The sequence below is a fragment of the Panthera uncia genome, assembly GCF_023721935.1.
Source record: "Panthera uncia isolate 11264 chromosome A1 unlocalized genomic scaffold, Puncia_PCG_1.0 HiC_scaffold_17, whole genome shotgun sequence".
NCBI lineage: Eukaryota > Metazoa > Chordata > Mammalia > Carnivora > Felidae > Panthera > Panthera uncia.
Window position 1 is genome coordinate 104,896,620 of NW_026057577.1, and position 16,352 is coordinate 104,912,971.

Below are 16,352 nucleotides of genomic sequence, written 5' to 3' on the forward strand. Positions count from 1 at the left end.
CCTTAAGCCTCCATTCCCTCGCCTGTTAAATGGGAAAAAATACCTATTTCTTAGTGTTGTGAGAATTAAATAATACATCTGTATCATGTAGTAGAGTGCCTGGAATATAACTAAACATTCATTAACCAATGACGATGACCTAAATCTATGTTAGAAAACATATCTGTTTGATTTGATTCCTCCTCTAACTGGTTCTGTGGTCTTGGATAGATCACTGAAGCTATAGAGTCCAGAGGGCTATCATCTCACCCAAGCCTTATAGTCTGGTTCATGAGCTATCTTTTATGCTCTTCATCATTAGGTGACGAAGACTTCACTAAAAACTCGTAGAATTGGGTCTTGACCTTGGGGTTGTTTGTTACCTGAGCATGTCCTGTAATGGCCACGGTATGCTTCCTCTATTGAATTCTTCCTTCCTTGTCTAGTAAATTCTAATAGTGATTTTGTCTTATGTGATGGTTGATTGCTTTTGTTTGTCAGTTATCAGAGTAAAGGGGCCAAAGTTCCAGGTGATGGAGAACCAGGTGAACCAGGTAAAGGGAGCAGAGCCCATTTCCAGTCTAACTTTCCTTTGGCCCCTATGAGGAGTCCATGTTTAAATAGCAGCCAGTGAGGTGAGTTCATTGCATTTTACTGCAAGCTGCACAGGAGTGGGAAGGACTGTAGCTCATTCACAGCTTACACATGCACATACACACAAGCACATGCATGGATGCTACCACACAGGGTAGGAAATCCTTTGATACGTATGGACAAAGGAATACAGGTGCAACCTCACTATCAGTCCACACATTTCCACATACACTGGTGGTCAGGAGAAAGAGCTCAGCACATTTTATCATACATCTCTTGAGGGAGACTATTCAGGAGGGAGGAAAGGGAAGGTTATGAGGCAGAAAGAGAAATGAAACTAAAAGGTCCTGCCCTGTCAGCACTAACCAGAGTATAAGAAAGGGCTTTGGACAGACAGACTGACTCCTGGGGCCTGCCAACAGTCAAAATGTCCAAAGGGCCTCTTATTCTCTGGCTGCTGATTGAACTTGGGCGGCTTTCTCTGAGTAAGTGTTCTGAATCCTTCCATGCAGGAGTCCCTGGAGAGCTTGGCATCCTGTGATAGATTTCCACAGCCGATCAGGCCTCAGTAGAGCAGAAGCCTGCTTCATTCTTGAGTCCTTCCAGATTTTTTTCTTTGGAGGGTCTCTGCCTTTCTAGTTACATAGGGTTTTATTCTGAGACTGGTTTTAGAGTTTTACAGTGGGCTAATTTGTATTCAAATCAGAAATGACAACTTAAGAAGAAACACAAAATAAAGGGTCAGATGAAATGGGGAAAAGAAATTTCCTCTGCAGGTGTTATTAGCATAGTTCGAGCCACGGGAATTCTTCTGCAGAGCTCTTATTATAATTTGTATTTTTCTCTTTATTTTCAGGAGTTTTGGTTTGTTTTTTGTTTGTCTTCTTTTGCTGGGTATGACGCTTCATCCCTCACCAGAAGGTGAGGTTTGTTGTGTCCAAGTTTTGGGTGATGCAAGTGTACACACTCATTCTGGGCCAGTTTAGACTTCTGTGTCCTGGCAGCCTTGGGCAAAATGCTCCTCACTGAGCTGCAGTGGTCTCAGTCACTAGTCATTAACAATGGAAACATGTCTAAATTGCTCTGGCTCTTCTATGTATGAAATGAGGCAGCCAGATAAGACCAGTTTGAACAATGCATGATTCTAGAACTAGACAGTATCTAATATCCCTAGCAGTTTTCAAAGTTAGTAGCTATTTGCAAATGATCTCTCAAATGTGCTGCCCGCAAAAGCACTTCCATTCCAAGGAAAACAAATGTGTTCTCTCTACCCTTCAAACCTTTGCCATGCTGTTTTTCATCCTGCCTTTCTTTTCCCGGTAACTACATGCATTATCAGGTCTCCACCCAAGTCAGGCTTTTCCTGAGCACTCTGAGCCTCTGGACGGGGTGAGGTGTTTCTGCTATGAATTCCTATCTTCCATGAAGTCATCCATCAGAGAACTTGTCACCCTGTAGTAATTGATCATTTAACTGCCTCTCTTCCTAGATACTCTGTAGGAATTAATGGAATGAGGCAATCCCTGTCACTTTCTTTATCAGTGTTTTCAGTGGTCTTTATCTTGTCCTGAGTAGTTGAGGTGTGGAGGTTTACGTTGTGTTGAAGGTTGCTGGAGTCTATGTTCCTGCTCCTGGCTGGACACTGATGGGGTAGGCTTCTCCAATCCTATGTGAAGGAAGCAGCACCTAGAGAACTGTCTTTTGTTCATTTTTCATTTGTACCTTTTCTAAAATGACCAATTTAGAAGAGAGTGATTGCTCAGAATCAGCAAGGATCAATCAGGACTGGATATGCTCTTAAAAGATGCAGAATGAAACCCTTTCCTCAGTAAATAGTGAAAATGAGACCCTGACTGGGGAAGGGACCTTTCCTGAGGTCACCACCTGGAGAAGGAACAAAGCTGGCAACAGAATCTAGGTTGTACCTACCGTCCTAGGTAATTCCCAAAAAGGGAATTTGATTATCAGTGATTCTTCTGCTCCAAGATACTTTCATACCAGCAGGGAAGAGCTTCTTGTCCTATTTCTAAATTCTGAAATGCTTGGTTACTTGTACTAATACTTTATTAATTTCATGTGGCATTTGATACTTCATTGCATATAAACCTCCGAAATACTTCTGAAGCAAGTATTATATATCCCCTTTGCTTTCAATGATAATGAGGTCAGGATTATTGTGGCTTTCCCCCAAGAACACAAAAGCAGTAACTAGCAGAATGAAGTTTACACTGTAGCCTAATGGGTGTTTTTCTGCCACACCAAATTGCCTGCTTCCTTTTTTTAAATATTAATTTTTAATCCAGTCAGTAATACAGAAACACCCCAGGTGAAAAAAATAACAGCATCATAAAGCTAAAATCCCTTTGAATACTCCCTCCTTCTCCAGTTCCTTTCCTCTGATGGCAAAGGCGACTGGAGCAGTGAGTTGGGTGTATATCCCACCAGACACTTTTCTATGCATATACCTTCATATGTCTGTGCCCACAGACAAAAAAAAAAAAATGCAAACTGTTCTATTTGTTTTATAAGATGGTTTTGTATTTTATGTGTTGTTTTGAATTTGTCCTTTTCATACATTAATAAGGCTTGGAGTTTTCATGTCAACTGATAAAGATTTACTTCTAATAACCTTGAAATGATTGCATGGAATGAATGATTCATTATGTTTCCAGGGAATGCATATGCCATAGTTTTGCTGTTCCCCACATACAATGTTCACTTCATTCACATATATATGAAAGCTGCACCAAACTTTTGCAAACAAATTTCCCTGTGCACATGTCTTTTTGTAGGGTAAATAACAAAGCACGGAATTGCTAAGGCTTAGCTAGGATACATGCATGCTCAATATTAATGGAAACTGCCAAATTGCCTCACAGTGTGGCTATACCAATTAAACTCCCATTTCATTCCAGTGTACTCCAATAATCTATGTCATTTCCTGAGTCCCTGTCTGGCCAACTTTGATATTATTGGCATTCTAAATTTTTGCCAGTCTTACAGATGAAATTTACTGGCTTCTTGTATTTCTTTATCTATGCCTGTTATGTCTTCTGTCAATTTTTATATTGGGTGTTTTCTTACTGAGTAGTAGGATGCCTCTTTCTATAGTATGATACTGGAAAAACAAACTGTTTAATCTCCAGCAGAAATAATTCCTGCATATATTTTGAATTAATTTTCCAAACATTCATAGGAATAAGCTCATATTGAGAAAGTTACTAGTTTTAGGTGCATATGTTCTGTTGGTAATAGAGCTGAAGGTGATGACAATGAATTTCTTATGTATTTATTTTTCCTTGTTTCATGGTAGGCTAAATGGACTTCTAGAGCATTTATGGTCACTGAAACATTCCTACTACAATGAAATGAATAAACTGTGATTTCAGGGTCTGAAATTTCAGGGCGTGTCTGAATTTGGTTTGTGCTTACCTTATTTTAGAGAGGGTTATGGGGATATTCCTGATACCTGGGTCAGAGAGGAACCTGGTACTCTTGGCCATGTGCTATACAACTTAGTCCAATGGGCCAAAAAAGTCAGTGAATGTAGAGTCTCACAGGAAGGTACCTTGGAGAAAACAAAGCAGGACCTAGGTACCCTAGAGAAAGCAGGTGGAGTCCTGATGATCTGGAGCTTCAGCCTGTCTTAAGTAGCATTTTTTGGGAGTGGAGGGTTAGAACCAGCAATCGTTAGAACAATTGCTGATGCTCAATTAACCCAGTGGGCTTAACATTTGCAGCAGTGAAAATGTTTCCCAGATTCTTAGAGATGGAAGTAATCTTAGAAGAGCTTGTCCACTGGTCCTCAAATCCTGGGTGACTAGCAAGTGATATCAGAATGACCTGGAGAATTTCCATGGGCCTTGGCCTCAAACATTCTGACTCAGGGTTGGGCAATAAAATTTGCACTCTCAATACCTTCCCCAGGTCATGCTGATGAGCAGGCAAAGCTAGGAAATAGGACTGCTTCATTTCAGAAATAGCGATACCTTCCATCTCACACAACTAATATGGTAAAACTAACCCTTGGCATTTTTGTATGTCATAGGTGCCATTCTTTCTAATTCTTGTGGTTCTTTCCAGTTTTAACATTAAAAAAGTGTTCAAACTCCACCTAACTTCATTTTCTCTAACAACAAATAAATGGTCCAGAGCAATCAATTTCTAGATCCAGTACTGAAAGGAGAGAAGGACAATGGAACGTAGTTCAACAGCCTATCTTACTGCCACAGCATTCTTTGGGTTTGAAAATGGAGGGAGTCCCAAGCAGTCAGGTCAGCAGTACATGGCCACTGCTTATTGAGGATACACTGGGTAGAGTGCTAGTTCTGGATGTGTTTACATGAGTTAGTGGAATTAGATTAAAGAGTTGGATTTTTCATTGGAAAAGTTTTTGGCTTATTGGAATGGTACTCAAGAACAGAGTTTTTAAATCAGCAAACAGGGCTTGTTATGGAGATGAGTTCAGACCATGAGGTGGGTCAGCTATCTGCAACTGGGGGACAAAAGGGTGTGGAGTTAGGGACTCAGCAGTGGCTAAGGGCACATCAGAATTTAGGCTAAAAAAATATACATAATGACTCTTCTCATCTTCCTGGAAGCATCTAGCTGCACAAACATCATGCAGTATATTTGAGAGATTTTAGTACTGCACAGCCTTAATTTTTCTCATTTTTGCTCACAGTTCCAGCTGCACCAGAGACTGTGAGAGGGTTTTTGGGTCAGTCGGTGACCTTGCCCTGTAAGTACTCATCCTGGTCTGAAAACAGCAACAGCATGTGCTGGGGCAAGGGCCCGTGTCCCAAATCCAAGTGCAACAATGAGCTTCTCCACACTGATGGGATGACGGTGTTGTCCAGGAAGTCATCAAAATATGAACTTCAGGGCAATATCCGACAAGGCAATGTCTCCTTGACCATCTTGAACACCAACGAAGGTGACAACAGTGTATACTGCTGCCGCATAGAGGTCCCTGGCTGGTTCAATGACGTGAAAAAGAACATTCGCCTGCAGCTGAGGAGAGGTGTGTACATGAAGGGGCTTGTGTCTGTGGAAGGATAGATTCAACAGTTAATGGGGAATGGATGTACTGGGTGGTGTTGGGGAGGCTGTAGGTGCTTAAGCACGAGTGGGCAGATTAATTTTAAGATGTGTTGCTATGACTAGAGGAGGCACAGTATGGAGCAAATACCCATAGGGGCCAAGAAGACCACAGAAATGAATGGGTGGGGGGTGCATGGGAAGGGAACCAGTGAATTGGAGGGTCAGTCTGCAAAAAACATCTGCTTCTTATTACGAGATTGTTGCTTTGTGCACAGTGTTTTCAGATTTCGCAATTTTTACGTGTATGACATTGATTTTTATATGTTGGCAAAGATTTTTTAAAAAATACCATATAAATTAAATAAAATGTGCCCATGGGTCAGCTTCAGCCCATAAGCCAAAGTTTGCAACTTCCAGCAAAGGGGAAAGGGCATGAGACTTGGAGACAATCACAGCAGTTTTCAGGTGGCCTTTCCGTCTGTTACTGTCAGTTGCTTTTGATGAAACTGGAATATGGTGGGATTCTTAAAGATTTGAGCTGCATAGAAGGCAGCCTCTGGTTGAATTATGCTAACAGTAATCACCTTTCCTGCTTGTTGGGAATGGTGTCTCTCAGAGTAAGCTCTATGTTCAAACTGCATCAAAGATGGAGGGTTATCGGGGCACCTCAGTGGCTCAGTCAGCTGAAAGTCCAACTCTTGGTTTTGGCTCAGGTCATGATCTCATGGTTTTGTGAGTTCAAACCCTACATCAGCTCTGCACTGCCAGGATGGAGCCTGCTTGGGATTCTCTCTCTCTCTCTGCCCCTCCCCCACTCACGCTCTCTCCGTCTCTCTCAAAATAAATAAATAAACTTAAAAAAAAAAAAGATGGGGGATTCTTGTGCTTTGTTCCTGACTGGGTAGGCATCTTGGAAGGCAGGATCGTATGCTTATAGCCACATGTCTAACAGAATTCTCAGGTGACACCAACGTACTCTAAAATTTGGGAACGACTCATGTGGATGCTTCTTATTTCAGAACTTTCATATACTTTAGTATATTTTTCTTTAAAAGCGACTTTGTGATAGAAAAGGTATTTTTCTGATTTACTGAAGTTTTATTAAAGTTAAATGAGGCTAATCCAAGTCTTCTATTTTCAAGCCTGATATAACCAGCTATTATTTTATAAAATACTTGTTGAACTCAATATCTATGGGTCATTTCTAAGCTCACTGAAATCTGTTAGAGTTAATCAAAATTTGACATATTTAAGAGATGGTAGCATATGTAGAATAACTGTGGCTGATGAACCCAAACTCAAATGTTAGGGGGTGAGTGGTGTCAGCATGAACTTGTCGTTAATATATGAAAGAGACTACATTCTCATCCCATGTTGAACACCTTGGATTCATTTTTATTACAGATTTTAATTTTATTTCATTGTGGAAAGAACACCTATGGTGAGTTCTGCTCACTTAACAAATTTTCAAGTATACAACTTATTATTGTTAACTTTAGGTATGAGTTGTACAACAGAACTTGAGCTTCTTCATCTTGCTTGACTAAAATTTCATGTTTGGGCTCACTTTTGATGAAATTGTTCATTTGCTCACTTATGCAATCTTTTTGGAATATCTACCATGTGCCCAACATTGTGGTAGGTATTAGATTTGTAGCAGAGAACAAAATAAATAGCAGATTTTCCCTTATGGAGCTTACAGTCTGGTGGGAGAAGCAGGTGTTAAACCATAATCATAAAATAAAAGTGAAGGTAAAGTATAGAGTGCAAAACCCAGAAACCTAATTGATTGCAGAATATGTGTGACCTCCTTACAACAGTGTCCTTTTAGCTGAGACATGAGGGTTCAGTAGGAGTCAGCCTAATGAAGAGAGAGGCTCGGAAGCAACAGGTACAAAGTCCCTCCAGTGTGAGGTCACTGTTTAGAGAGGTGAAGAAAAGCCAGTGGGCTGGAGACAAGTGAGAAGAGTAAAGTGGAGACCTGAGATTGTAAAGAAAGAGCCAGATCAAGTGGAATTTTTGTGGGCCAACTTTGGGGTTGGGTCCTTTATCTCAAGGGCAAGGAGGACCCAGTAAAATCTTTTAAGCAGGGGACCAACATAATTATTTGTCATTTTAAAAGATTGTTCTAGCCAATGTGTAAAAATCATATCGGAAAGGTCAAGAGTAGGGGCAAGAAACCCAACTTTCATGGGCATTCCAGTGGTCCAGGCCAGTGGACCAGGTGAGGGCAGCAGAAACAGAGAAATGGACAGATCCCACATATATTTGTACAATGTATCTTATATCGGTTACAGCTCCAACAACCAAGCGCCCAACAACCACTACTGCCATGACGACAACCATAGCTGTGCTTCCAACAACAGCTGTGACTACACCTGAACTCACAACCAGAACACCACTTCAGACTACCCTCACAGCTGTGGCAACCACATGCCCCCCAACAATATCAACCTTTCTTCCTGAAGCAACCCTGGTTCTTGAGACCACTGAGCCTTCAATGGGAGCACCCACCTTCACTACAGGTACATGGTACATTTGGCCATTCTTTCCCTTCTGCTGGTCAGATGTATCTTGGGTCCCTTGCAACAGGGTTCTTTTACTGAATGGGGCAGTTCAGAGACTTGCCCTTGTGTGTGTGCATTCTGGTTTGCTAGGGTTGTCATAACAAATGCCACAGAGCGGGGGGCTTAAACAACAGAAATTTATTTTCTCATAATTCTGGAGGCTAGAAGTATGAGACAAAGGTGTCAGTACGACTGATTTCTTGGCTTATAAATGACTACCTTCTTTCTGTGTCTTCACATGGTCTTCCCTCTGTGTCTCTGTCCTAATCTTATCTTCTCATAAGGACACCAGTCATATTGAATTAGGGTCCATCCATATAACTTCATTTTACTTAATTATTTCTTTCTCCAAATAAGGGCACAATTTCCTGTATTGGGGGTTAGAATTTCAACATATGAATTTTTGGGAATATAGTTCAGTTTATAACTGTATGTATGTGCGTGTGTGTGAGTGAGGATGTGGTTTCATCAATCTGTTCCTTTTCTTTGTTTTATGGTTTCCTTTTTTTCCCCCTATTTTTTCTGTTTTTTGAAAGTCAGATTTTTTGGTTCTCCAGTTGACCTTCCAGGAATCTTAGAGATATTTATGCAACAGCTAGGATATGTCACCTGGGGTCAGACCCCAGTTTTATTCTTCCAGGGGTTAAGTCTCTGCCTTGGCATTAGAGATTGGTTGAGGAAAGGCCTCCAGATGCCTTAAAATATCCCTTGATGATGAACTAGTTCTACCTTTGTTTCTTCCTTCCTCTTTCCTTCCCTTCTTCTCTCAATCCCTTCCTCCCTCCCTTCCATTCTTTTCTTTTTCTTTCCTTCCTGCCCCCCCGCCCAAGTCGTTTTTGATCCTCCATCTTGGACCCTCACTGACTTACTAGCTTCATTACTTATAGGGCTTATCAAAGTGCCCACCATGTTTCAACCTCTGATACCAAGGTAATGCTATTGGAAACTCATTAAGAGATAGTGTGAAGGCTTTCTTAGCTGTCTCAGCTGCCTCAGTAAGGCTTGGATAATTTAAATAGCTTTATAATATTGAATCAGCTAATTCTGTTATACTCTGGGTCGTCACCTAAAGTTCATGAACCATAAACCAGCCAATTTTTGTATGTATTTTTAATGGTTTTTGTTGTTTAAAATAATCACCTTAAACTATGACATTTGTAGTTTTCTTGATCCTAAAAAATTACTTGCAATCCTTGAAGAAAACCTGAAATATATAAAAAGGCTCAAAGACAAGTATAAAAATAGCCCTGGATCCCACCACTCGGCACAAACACTTATTTTTGCAGCTCTCTTTTATCAAACTTTTTTTATATTCCAGAATCAGAAAGTTTCTTTCTCTCCAGTGACTCTGAGAGAAGCACCGAGGTGACCTCTGGAAACATTGCCTTGCTTACATCCAGAGGTATGAGGACACTTTCTTTCTCTTTCTTTTCCCCATTTCTTAGGTTGAGGAGAGTAAAATGCTATTGAATGAGATAACTGAAGACGAATTTTGGGTCCTGTGTGCCATGAACCCTATCTAGGACAAATTGGACCACATTTGTGGTTCATTCATTCTTGTGGCTTTGAGAGAGAAAGGGGGGTGGGGAGAGAGACTGACCTTGATTTGTTTAAGCAATTCCTCATGGTAGCACATTTCTGGAATATTTGCCTTTCCATTCCAGGTGAGGCAGTGCTTAGCCGTCTCATCCTAATTCCCAGTACAATGATCTTTGTTGACTTCCTTGAGGGACGTCCTCACTTGATCATTGGCTTTCTGTAGTAGAGAGAGAAATTCATTCATGTGATCTTTCATCCATCAAGACTTCTTTAGGTATTTAATAGGGGTCCAAGGGCAGAGAATACCCTAAAATAAGGCACGGTTTACATCCATGGGGGGTGCTAGAGAGAAGTGCCCAGGCTGGGCTCTCTGTTTTATTCCTTTTTGCCAGGGGTTTCTGGTCTCGGCTGATTTCCCAGGTGAGTTGGAGAGTTGAATAACTTCGTGGATATAATGGCCTTAGGTGAGTGCCTGGCATGTTAGTAAGTGCTCAAATGGCAGATTTTACTTAATGGGGCTTATAGTCAAGTAGAAGAAAACAGATATCTATGGGGTAAATAAATGATTCGGTTCTTGTGTTAGTACAATATAGGGAGGCAGTATGGCACAGGGTGTGTGCTCTGGTGTTACACTGCCTGGGTACAAGACCCACTTCTTAACTGTTGTATGACTCTGGGAAAGTTATTTAATCTCTTTGGGTCTTGGCTTCCTCATTGATAAAATGGGAATAATAATAACACCTATCCTGTGTCTCTTTCTGAAGATTAAATGAGAGGATACTTGTAGATCACTTAGAACAGCATGAACTGAATGCTCTGTAAACATTAGCTCTTCTTCTTCTTCTTCTTCTTCTTCTTCTTCTTCTTTTATTATTATTTTTTATTTAAAAAAGATATTTTTTAATGTTTATTTATTTTTGACAGAGAGAGAGAGACAGAGCATGAGCGGGGGAGGGGCAGAGAGAGAGGGAGACACAGCATCTGAAGTAGGCTCCAAGCTCTGAGCTGTCAGATGCTCAACCAACTGAGCCACCCAAGCGCCCCATTCTTCTTTTATTTTTTTTATGACAGAAGTTAGTTTAGGGGACAGTGGGATACCAAAAATAAAAAAGACAAGTTTTTACCTAAGTTTGTTTTCTCTTTTCCTTTGTTTTTGTTTTGTTCTGTTTTGTTTTGTTTTTTTTCAGAATCTGAAGGTTGGGGTCTCCAGTCAACATCCCAGACATCAATGTGGGAAATGAGTGAGTCAGTGACTTTTCTTCAGCCAAGAGGTAAGGGGCTGTGCTCGTGAGGGTGATTTTGTCTTTGACCGTGGGAACAATCTGTCATCTGCCATCTGCCTGTTTGTCTTGGGATTTGGCTATTTTGGTTCCACTGTGGTCACATCCTACATCTTCCCACAAGCTGGGAAAGTGAAACCAGCTAATAGCAGCCATGTTTGCTTCTTCCCTCTTCTGACTCTTTTCTGAAACCCCTGTGTTGGGATTCCCCTTCTTCCTTAGTTGTTTCTGTCTTGAAGCTAGAATTGCCAGAAAATCATCCATTCATTTAAAAAAATTAGTAATTTATTGTAAATTACACAAATATTACACTAATGTATTTTTGTTAGGGATACATAAAAAGTAGGAAAAAAAATCTCTTTGACTCCCTGTCTTTAATCCCAGCCCTTCCTGTGATATAATCACTGCTATTAGTTAAAGAGGACCATTCCTAGATCTTTTTCTATTTCCTTATGTGTGTGTATAGAAATATGCAGTTTTGTTCTGTTGTGTGAATTAAAAAAAATTCTATTATACTGTATGCAGCCTTCTGTATTTTGTTTATTTACCTAGCATTATATACTGGACTACTTTCCTTTCCAATCCATGTAGATATATATCATTATGTTAAATTGCTGTATAGAATTTTATACTGTGGATACTTATAATATCCAATGCCCACGAAGGGACATTGAAGTGTTCTAATATTTCATTACCATAGGTAGTTTGCAGGGGCATCCTTGTATGTGAGAGCCTCCTTAAGTGTCTATGTCTAACGGTCTAGGGTGGTGACTAAGAAGGAGAAATCCTAGGCTGAAAGAAATGTACACTTTAAGTTTACTAACCATTACAAAATTGTCTTCTGGAAAGGCTTTGCCAATTTATTTTCCCACCCACAGTGTCTGCTTTCCTACATCTCCCCTATACTTGATATGACCATTTATTTAATTTTTTTTCAATCTCCTGAGAAGAAAATTCTGTCCCATTTTTTTGTTGTTCATTTTTTTGGTCTCATTTTTTGTTGATTAACAAGGCGTTTGAGTGTCTTTCCATATGTTTATTAGCCAAACAATGGTCCTGTAACTCTGTGAAGGAGGCAGTGTAACATCACTCACAAAGGCTCAGCAGATAGAATTGGAGAGGATGGGCAAGAGTAAGTGGAAAGAGGATACATTTTGAAGGAAGACTATAAATCAAGGTGAAATGCAAGGGTGACCTAATGTTGAAAAGTTTTGGCTTTTTTTTTTTTTTTTTTTTTTTGGCGCTATCTCATTCAGCGGGAAGACGGGAAATTTGGACTAGTTGTTGTTAACTTAGGTGAAACTAGATGCCAAAGATCCAAACCTTCTTTGTCTGTGGCATGGGGTAAAAGTGGGGGCTGTTTCCTGGCAGAAGAGAAGGTAGCAACGAGAAAAATGATGGAGAGTGGGCAAGGAGTTCTCAAAATGTTATCATTCATTCCATTTAAATCTCAGGCTATTTTACATTCAACTGCAAGGAAACAAGAGGTCATCTTGATGTTTCACCCTCTTCTGTAATACCCCAGATAATTGTTATTTCACTCCTCCTTGATAAATCCTGGAGGAGAGAGAATAGTTGCAGCAACATCTAGAGGCTGCATTGCTGAGAAGGAGCTTGCTGTAAGAAGGTCTATCTCTGTGTAACCTTTACTCATTATGGAAGAAACCAGGACTTATTGAACGCATATTATATGTGGTGCAGTGCGAAGCTGTTCTCATGGGCCACTTCATTCAATCCCTTTTTAGCAGATGTTCATACCCCTATTTTGTGCAACTTTTCCAAGGCCACACTGCTCTCAGTTTCCTGATGCAGGAAGTCTAGCTCTGAGTCCAAGCTCTTAGATATTATTTTATTTTGTCTTGTCTTCCTGTCTGAAATAAATGGTGGTGTTCTTTCCATTTACTGTCCTCTCATCCCACTGGTTGTAATGAAACATTTGTAACAATAATTGTACTTTCTATTGCCGAAGACTTAATTATGTGTTAGGTGCTGTACTAAGGGTATTTAATGTGTATTTTCCTATTTAAATCTCATAGTGACCTCCTGATCGGGTACAGATATTATACCTATTTTAGAGATAAAGAAATGGAGGGTCAGAGAGTTTATTAGAGTAGCTGACATCTACTGAAATCTCTCTTTGTTTCAATACTACTCACGTTAAGCGCATTATTTTATCTGGCTTCTCACAAAATCCTATGAGATAGATACCATTATCACCTCCATTTTAGAGTTCATGAAGGTTATATAACTTATCTGGTAAATGATGACCCGGGTTTAACCCATGTCGGTTCAACTCTGCTGCCATTCTGACATCATACTGTGCTGCTTCTCCCCACCCCTCACTCCCCAGTCTGGAGCCATTTTACAGAATAAGTCAGGATAAGTGCTACTTCTTCATTCACATGAAAGTGCTTTCAACTCCTTTCAGAGAGCTCACGTGACTCTGTGGGGTTTCTTTCCCTGGCCAAATATCCCTGATTCCTTCCTCATTTCTTCATGTAATTTTGGATGGCAAGCTTTCCATGGATGACAGCTGGTTTCAATTCTTCAAGAAGATCTGGTCAAAATTTTTATTCCCTAAAGTCAGCATTACCCAGAGTGATAGTTCTTCACCCCCACTCCATGGCTCCCTAGAATGGAGTTTGGAGACGTGGAGTGACTTACCCAAGATCATAGAGCTGGGCAGAAGGAGAGCTGGGACTCACACCAGGCCTCGGAGATTTTAAATTTTAAATGTCTGTGGTCTCCTGGGTGGAGTTGTCTGTGGACGGGCTGGGGGTGGTATGAACCCCCTGAAATTACATATATAATTATGTGTGTATATGTGCACATGCATTTTTCTGAGGGAAAAGCCTAGGACATATCTTTAGATTCTCCAAGAATTCTGCAAAGCTCCAAGTGGTTTGGAACCGTCATTCAAACACAAACAAACAAACAAACAAACAACAACAAAAACTTGCATAGGTTTCTCCCCTCCCCCCACCCCGGAGCTAAAGAGTCTGTTTGAAGAATGCAAACTCTGACCCCTTCAGGTACCTAGGAACTCAAAGCATTCCATCCAGCCTGAGGGTTCATTTCATTTCTTGCATGGCAGCAGGAATTTGTGAAATGGTTCCAATTTGTTCCCTCAAGACAAATTTGTTCCCTCCCTCAAATTTGTTCCAATTTGTTCCCTCTATGGGGAGGGACTCTGAAGTCATAATCTGATGGCCTGGGATTAAGTCTGCCATTGATTATGCCTTCCGTTCTTTTACTGCCTCAGTAACATCTCAGATCCTTTCTTTCTAGTCTTCTATCCTCACAGCCTCCAGGGTAGCTCTGGGTGGGGGTTGAAAAAGCTCACTGGGGAGTCTGAAGGCTCAGGCTTATATCCCAGCTCTGCCATTTTTGTGTTTCTGTTTTCTTTTAGATCCTCAGGTGAGTTATTTGTTCTGTTCTTCTCTAAATCTCAGTTTCCCCAAAACGTACAGTGATGATGATATTAGTACTTATTTCATAGGACTGTTAAGTGAGGAAACGCATAAGAAACATACCTGGTACCTAATTACTGGCTAGTAAATGATAGTCCCTATGCCCTATCCCCATTTCCTTTCTTCTTCACACATCTATTATTCCTACTCACACACCTTCATTTTTAGGTCTCTCTGGCAGGGTAACAAGAGGCCACTTTCACCAGCTCCCAACTGACTTGCTGTTCCTTATAAGCACACAGACACTTTTGGTTTTATGATTTTTTTAAATCTGTTAATTGCACCAGGGAAACAGCCAATGAGTGACAAAATTACAAACCTGGGAAAGTTACAAGAGCTTTTAAAATCTCACGGTAGTAATTCTCTACTTGTTACTGGAGTAAATCTGAGATTCTGAAAGCTCTTCACTGACTCCCTTTTAGATGGCTCTACAGAATTCTTAATCATTGGTTTTATTCCTGCTTATGGACACATTTCATCTCCTGCTGCCTCTGAATTGTTTTGTCCTTCTCATACTGTTCAGTCTGTAGAGGCTCCACTCTACAATGTAGGCGTGGAATTCAAGTCATGCCTGAAAAAGAGCTGTGGTTGAGTGTGCCAAGCAAGAACTTCCAGATTCATGTTATTCATTTCATAGGACAACTCCAAGTAGGTTATCTCCTGCTTCAGTGCTTCTTCTACTTTTAAGGCATTTGCTGTAGACATCATGTGAAAAGGCCTACCTAGGGTGGCAAATCCTTGCCTCCACTCTAAGGCTGCCTAGAAATGGAGCTCAGAGATGTGAAGTGACTTGCCTGAGATTGCACAGCTAGACAGAGAGAGAGATCTGAGACTCACACCCAGGTTTCAGGGGGTTTAAACTTGTGTTCATTAACTCCCAGGGAGGAGTATTATCTATGGAAATCTGGGAAACTGAGAAGATTAGAAACTGGGGCCCAGAAAATGGGAGGGAATGCTTTTAGAAACAGCTGCTCTATTACTGTGTCTTTCTGTTTGACAAAGTCATCCAAAGCTTCATGGTCCAGAGCAAGCTGGCCTTTCCAAGGAGCCAAAGGATTCTCAGAGGACAAAGTGGTTGGAGATGAGACTTTTCTCTTTATCTTGGAATTTGTTTTGGGTACTTGGAAATAGGTAATATCATTTTTTGGTAAAGGCGTTTCAAATCCATCATTACTTAAACATGGCTTATTGAATTGATTTTCTATACATGGCATGGGAATAAATAAGTCATGACATCTGTCCTAAAAGGGGTCACACTTTAGTAAGATAGACAGGCTATGTATAGCAAACAATCATCCAGTGGGTTTAGTTTTGGGATAGAAGTATGGAAAGTTTTCCTGGGGGCCCAAAGAAGGGAAAGATGGATTCTATCCTGGAAAGGATGGCTAGCATAATTTAACTTAATAATCTTTGAATTGGTTCTTCAAGGATGAGAACATTTCATTGTGCAGGGAAGGGTGAACAGGCAGGAAGAAGAGCATGAACAAAAAGAAGGGAACTTGATAAGAGTATGAAATCTTTGGAGCTTGTCTAATAGTCTAGTTTAATCTAATAGAGACAAGAAACTGGGAATGGTCTAGGTTCTTAAGGGACTTGATTGATAGGCTGAAGAATTTAGATTTTATTCCAGGGTCATGAGAAACCATTCATGTTTTCTGGGTAGGGAATGATATTTCCAGTTCTGTTTTAGGAAACATTGCTCTGGTAAGAGTGTGGGAGATGTATGAGAAGGAGCAAGCCTGGGGGCAGAGAGGCTACCCAGGAACCTTTTGTAATAATTCATACCAGAGATGAATGTCTAGAGTAGAATAATGGCAGCAGTAACTACAGAGAGGGGACAGAGTCAAAGCCACTTAGGAGTTAGGATTGGGAGGACAGTG

General features: G+C 40.6%; 1 protein-coding gene across 7 annotated transcripts in view; it reads left to right on the forward strand.

Moving 5' to 3' along the window:
• Window positions 1-16,352, forward strand: part of TIMD4 (T cell immunoglobulin and mucin domain containing 4) — a 39,552-nt gene that overhangs the window by 6,824 nt on the left and 16,376 nt on the right. For 4 of the 7 annotated variants that reach the window (XM_049647919.1, XM_049647920.1, XM_049647921.1 and 1 more), the window contains 4 exons: window positions 5,258-5,596; window positions 7,914-8,141; window positions 9,502-9,585; window positions 10,910-10,993. In XM_049647919.1, coding sequence (XP_049503876.1) covers window positions 5,350-5,596; window positions 7,914-8,141; window positions 9,502-9,585; window positions 10,910-10,993 — 643 coding nt within the window. In that variant the 5' untranslated portion in view covers window positions 5,258-5,349. Of the gene's footprint in view, window positions 1-979; window positions 1,059-5,257; window positions 5,597-7,913; window positions 8,142-9,501; window positions 9,586-10,909; window positions 10,994-16,352 lie in introns of those variants that run through there. The other 3 variants (XM_049647917.1, XM_049647924.1, XM_049647918.1) reach the window with 2 other exon arrangements.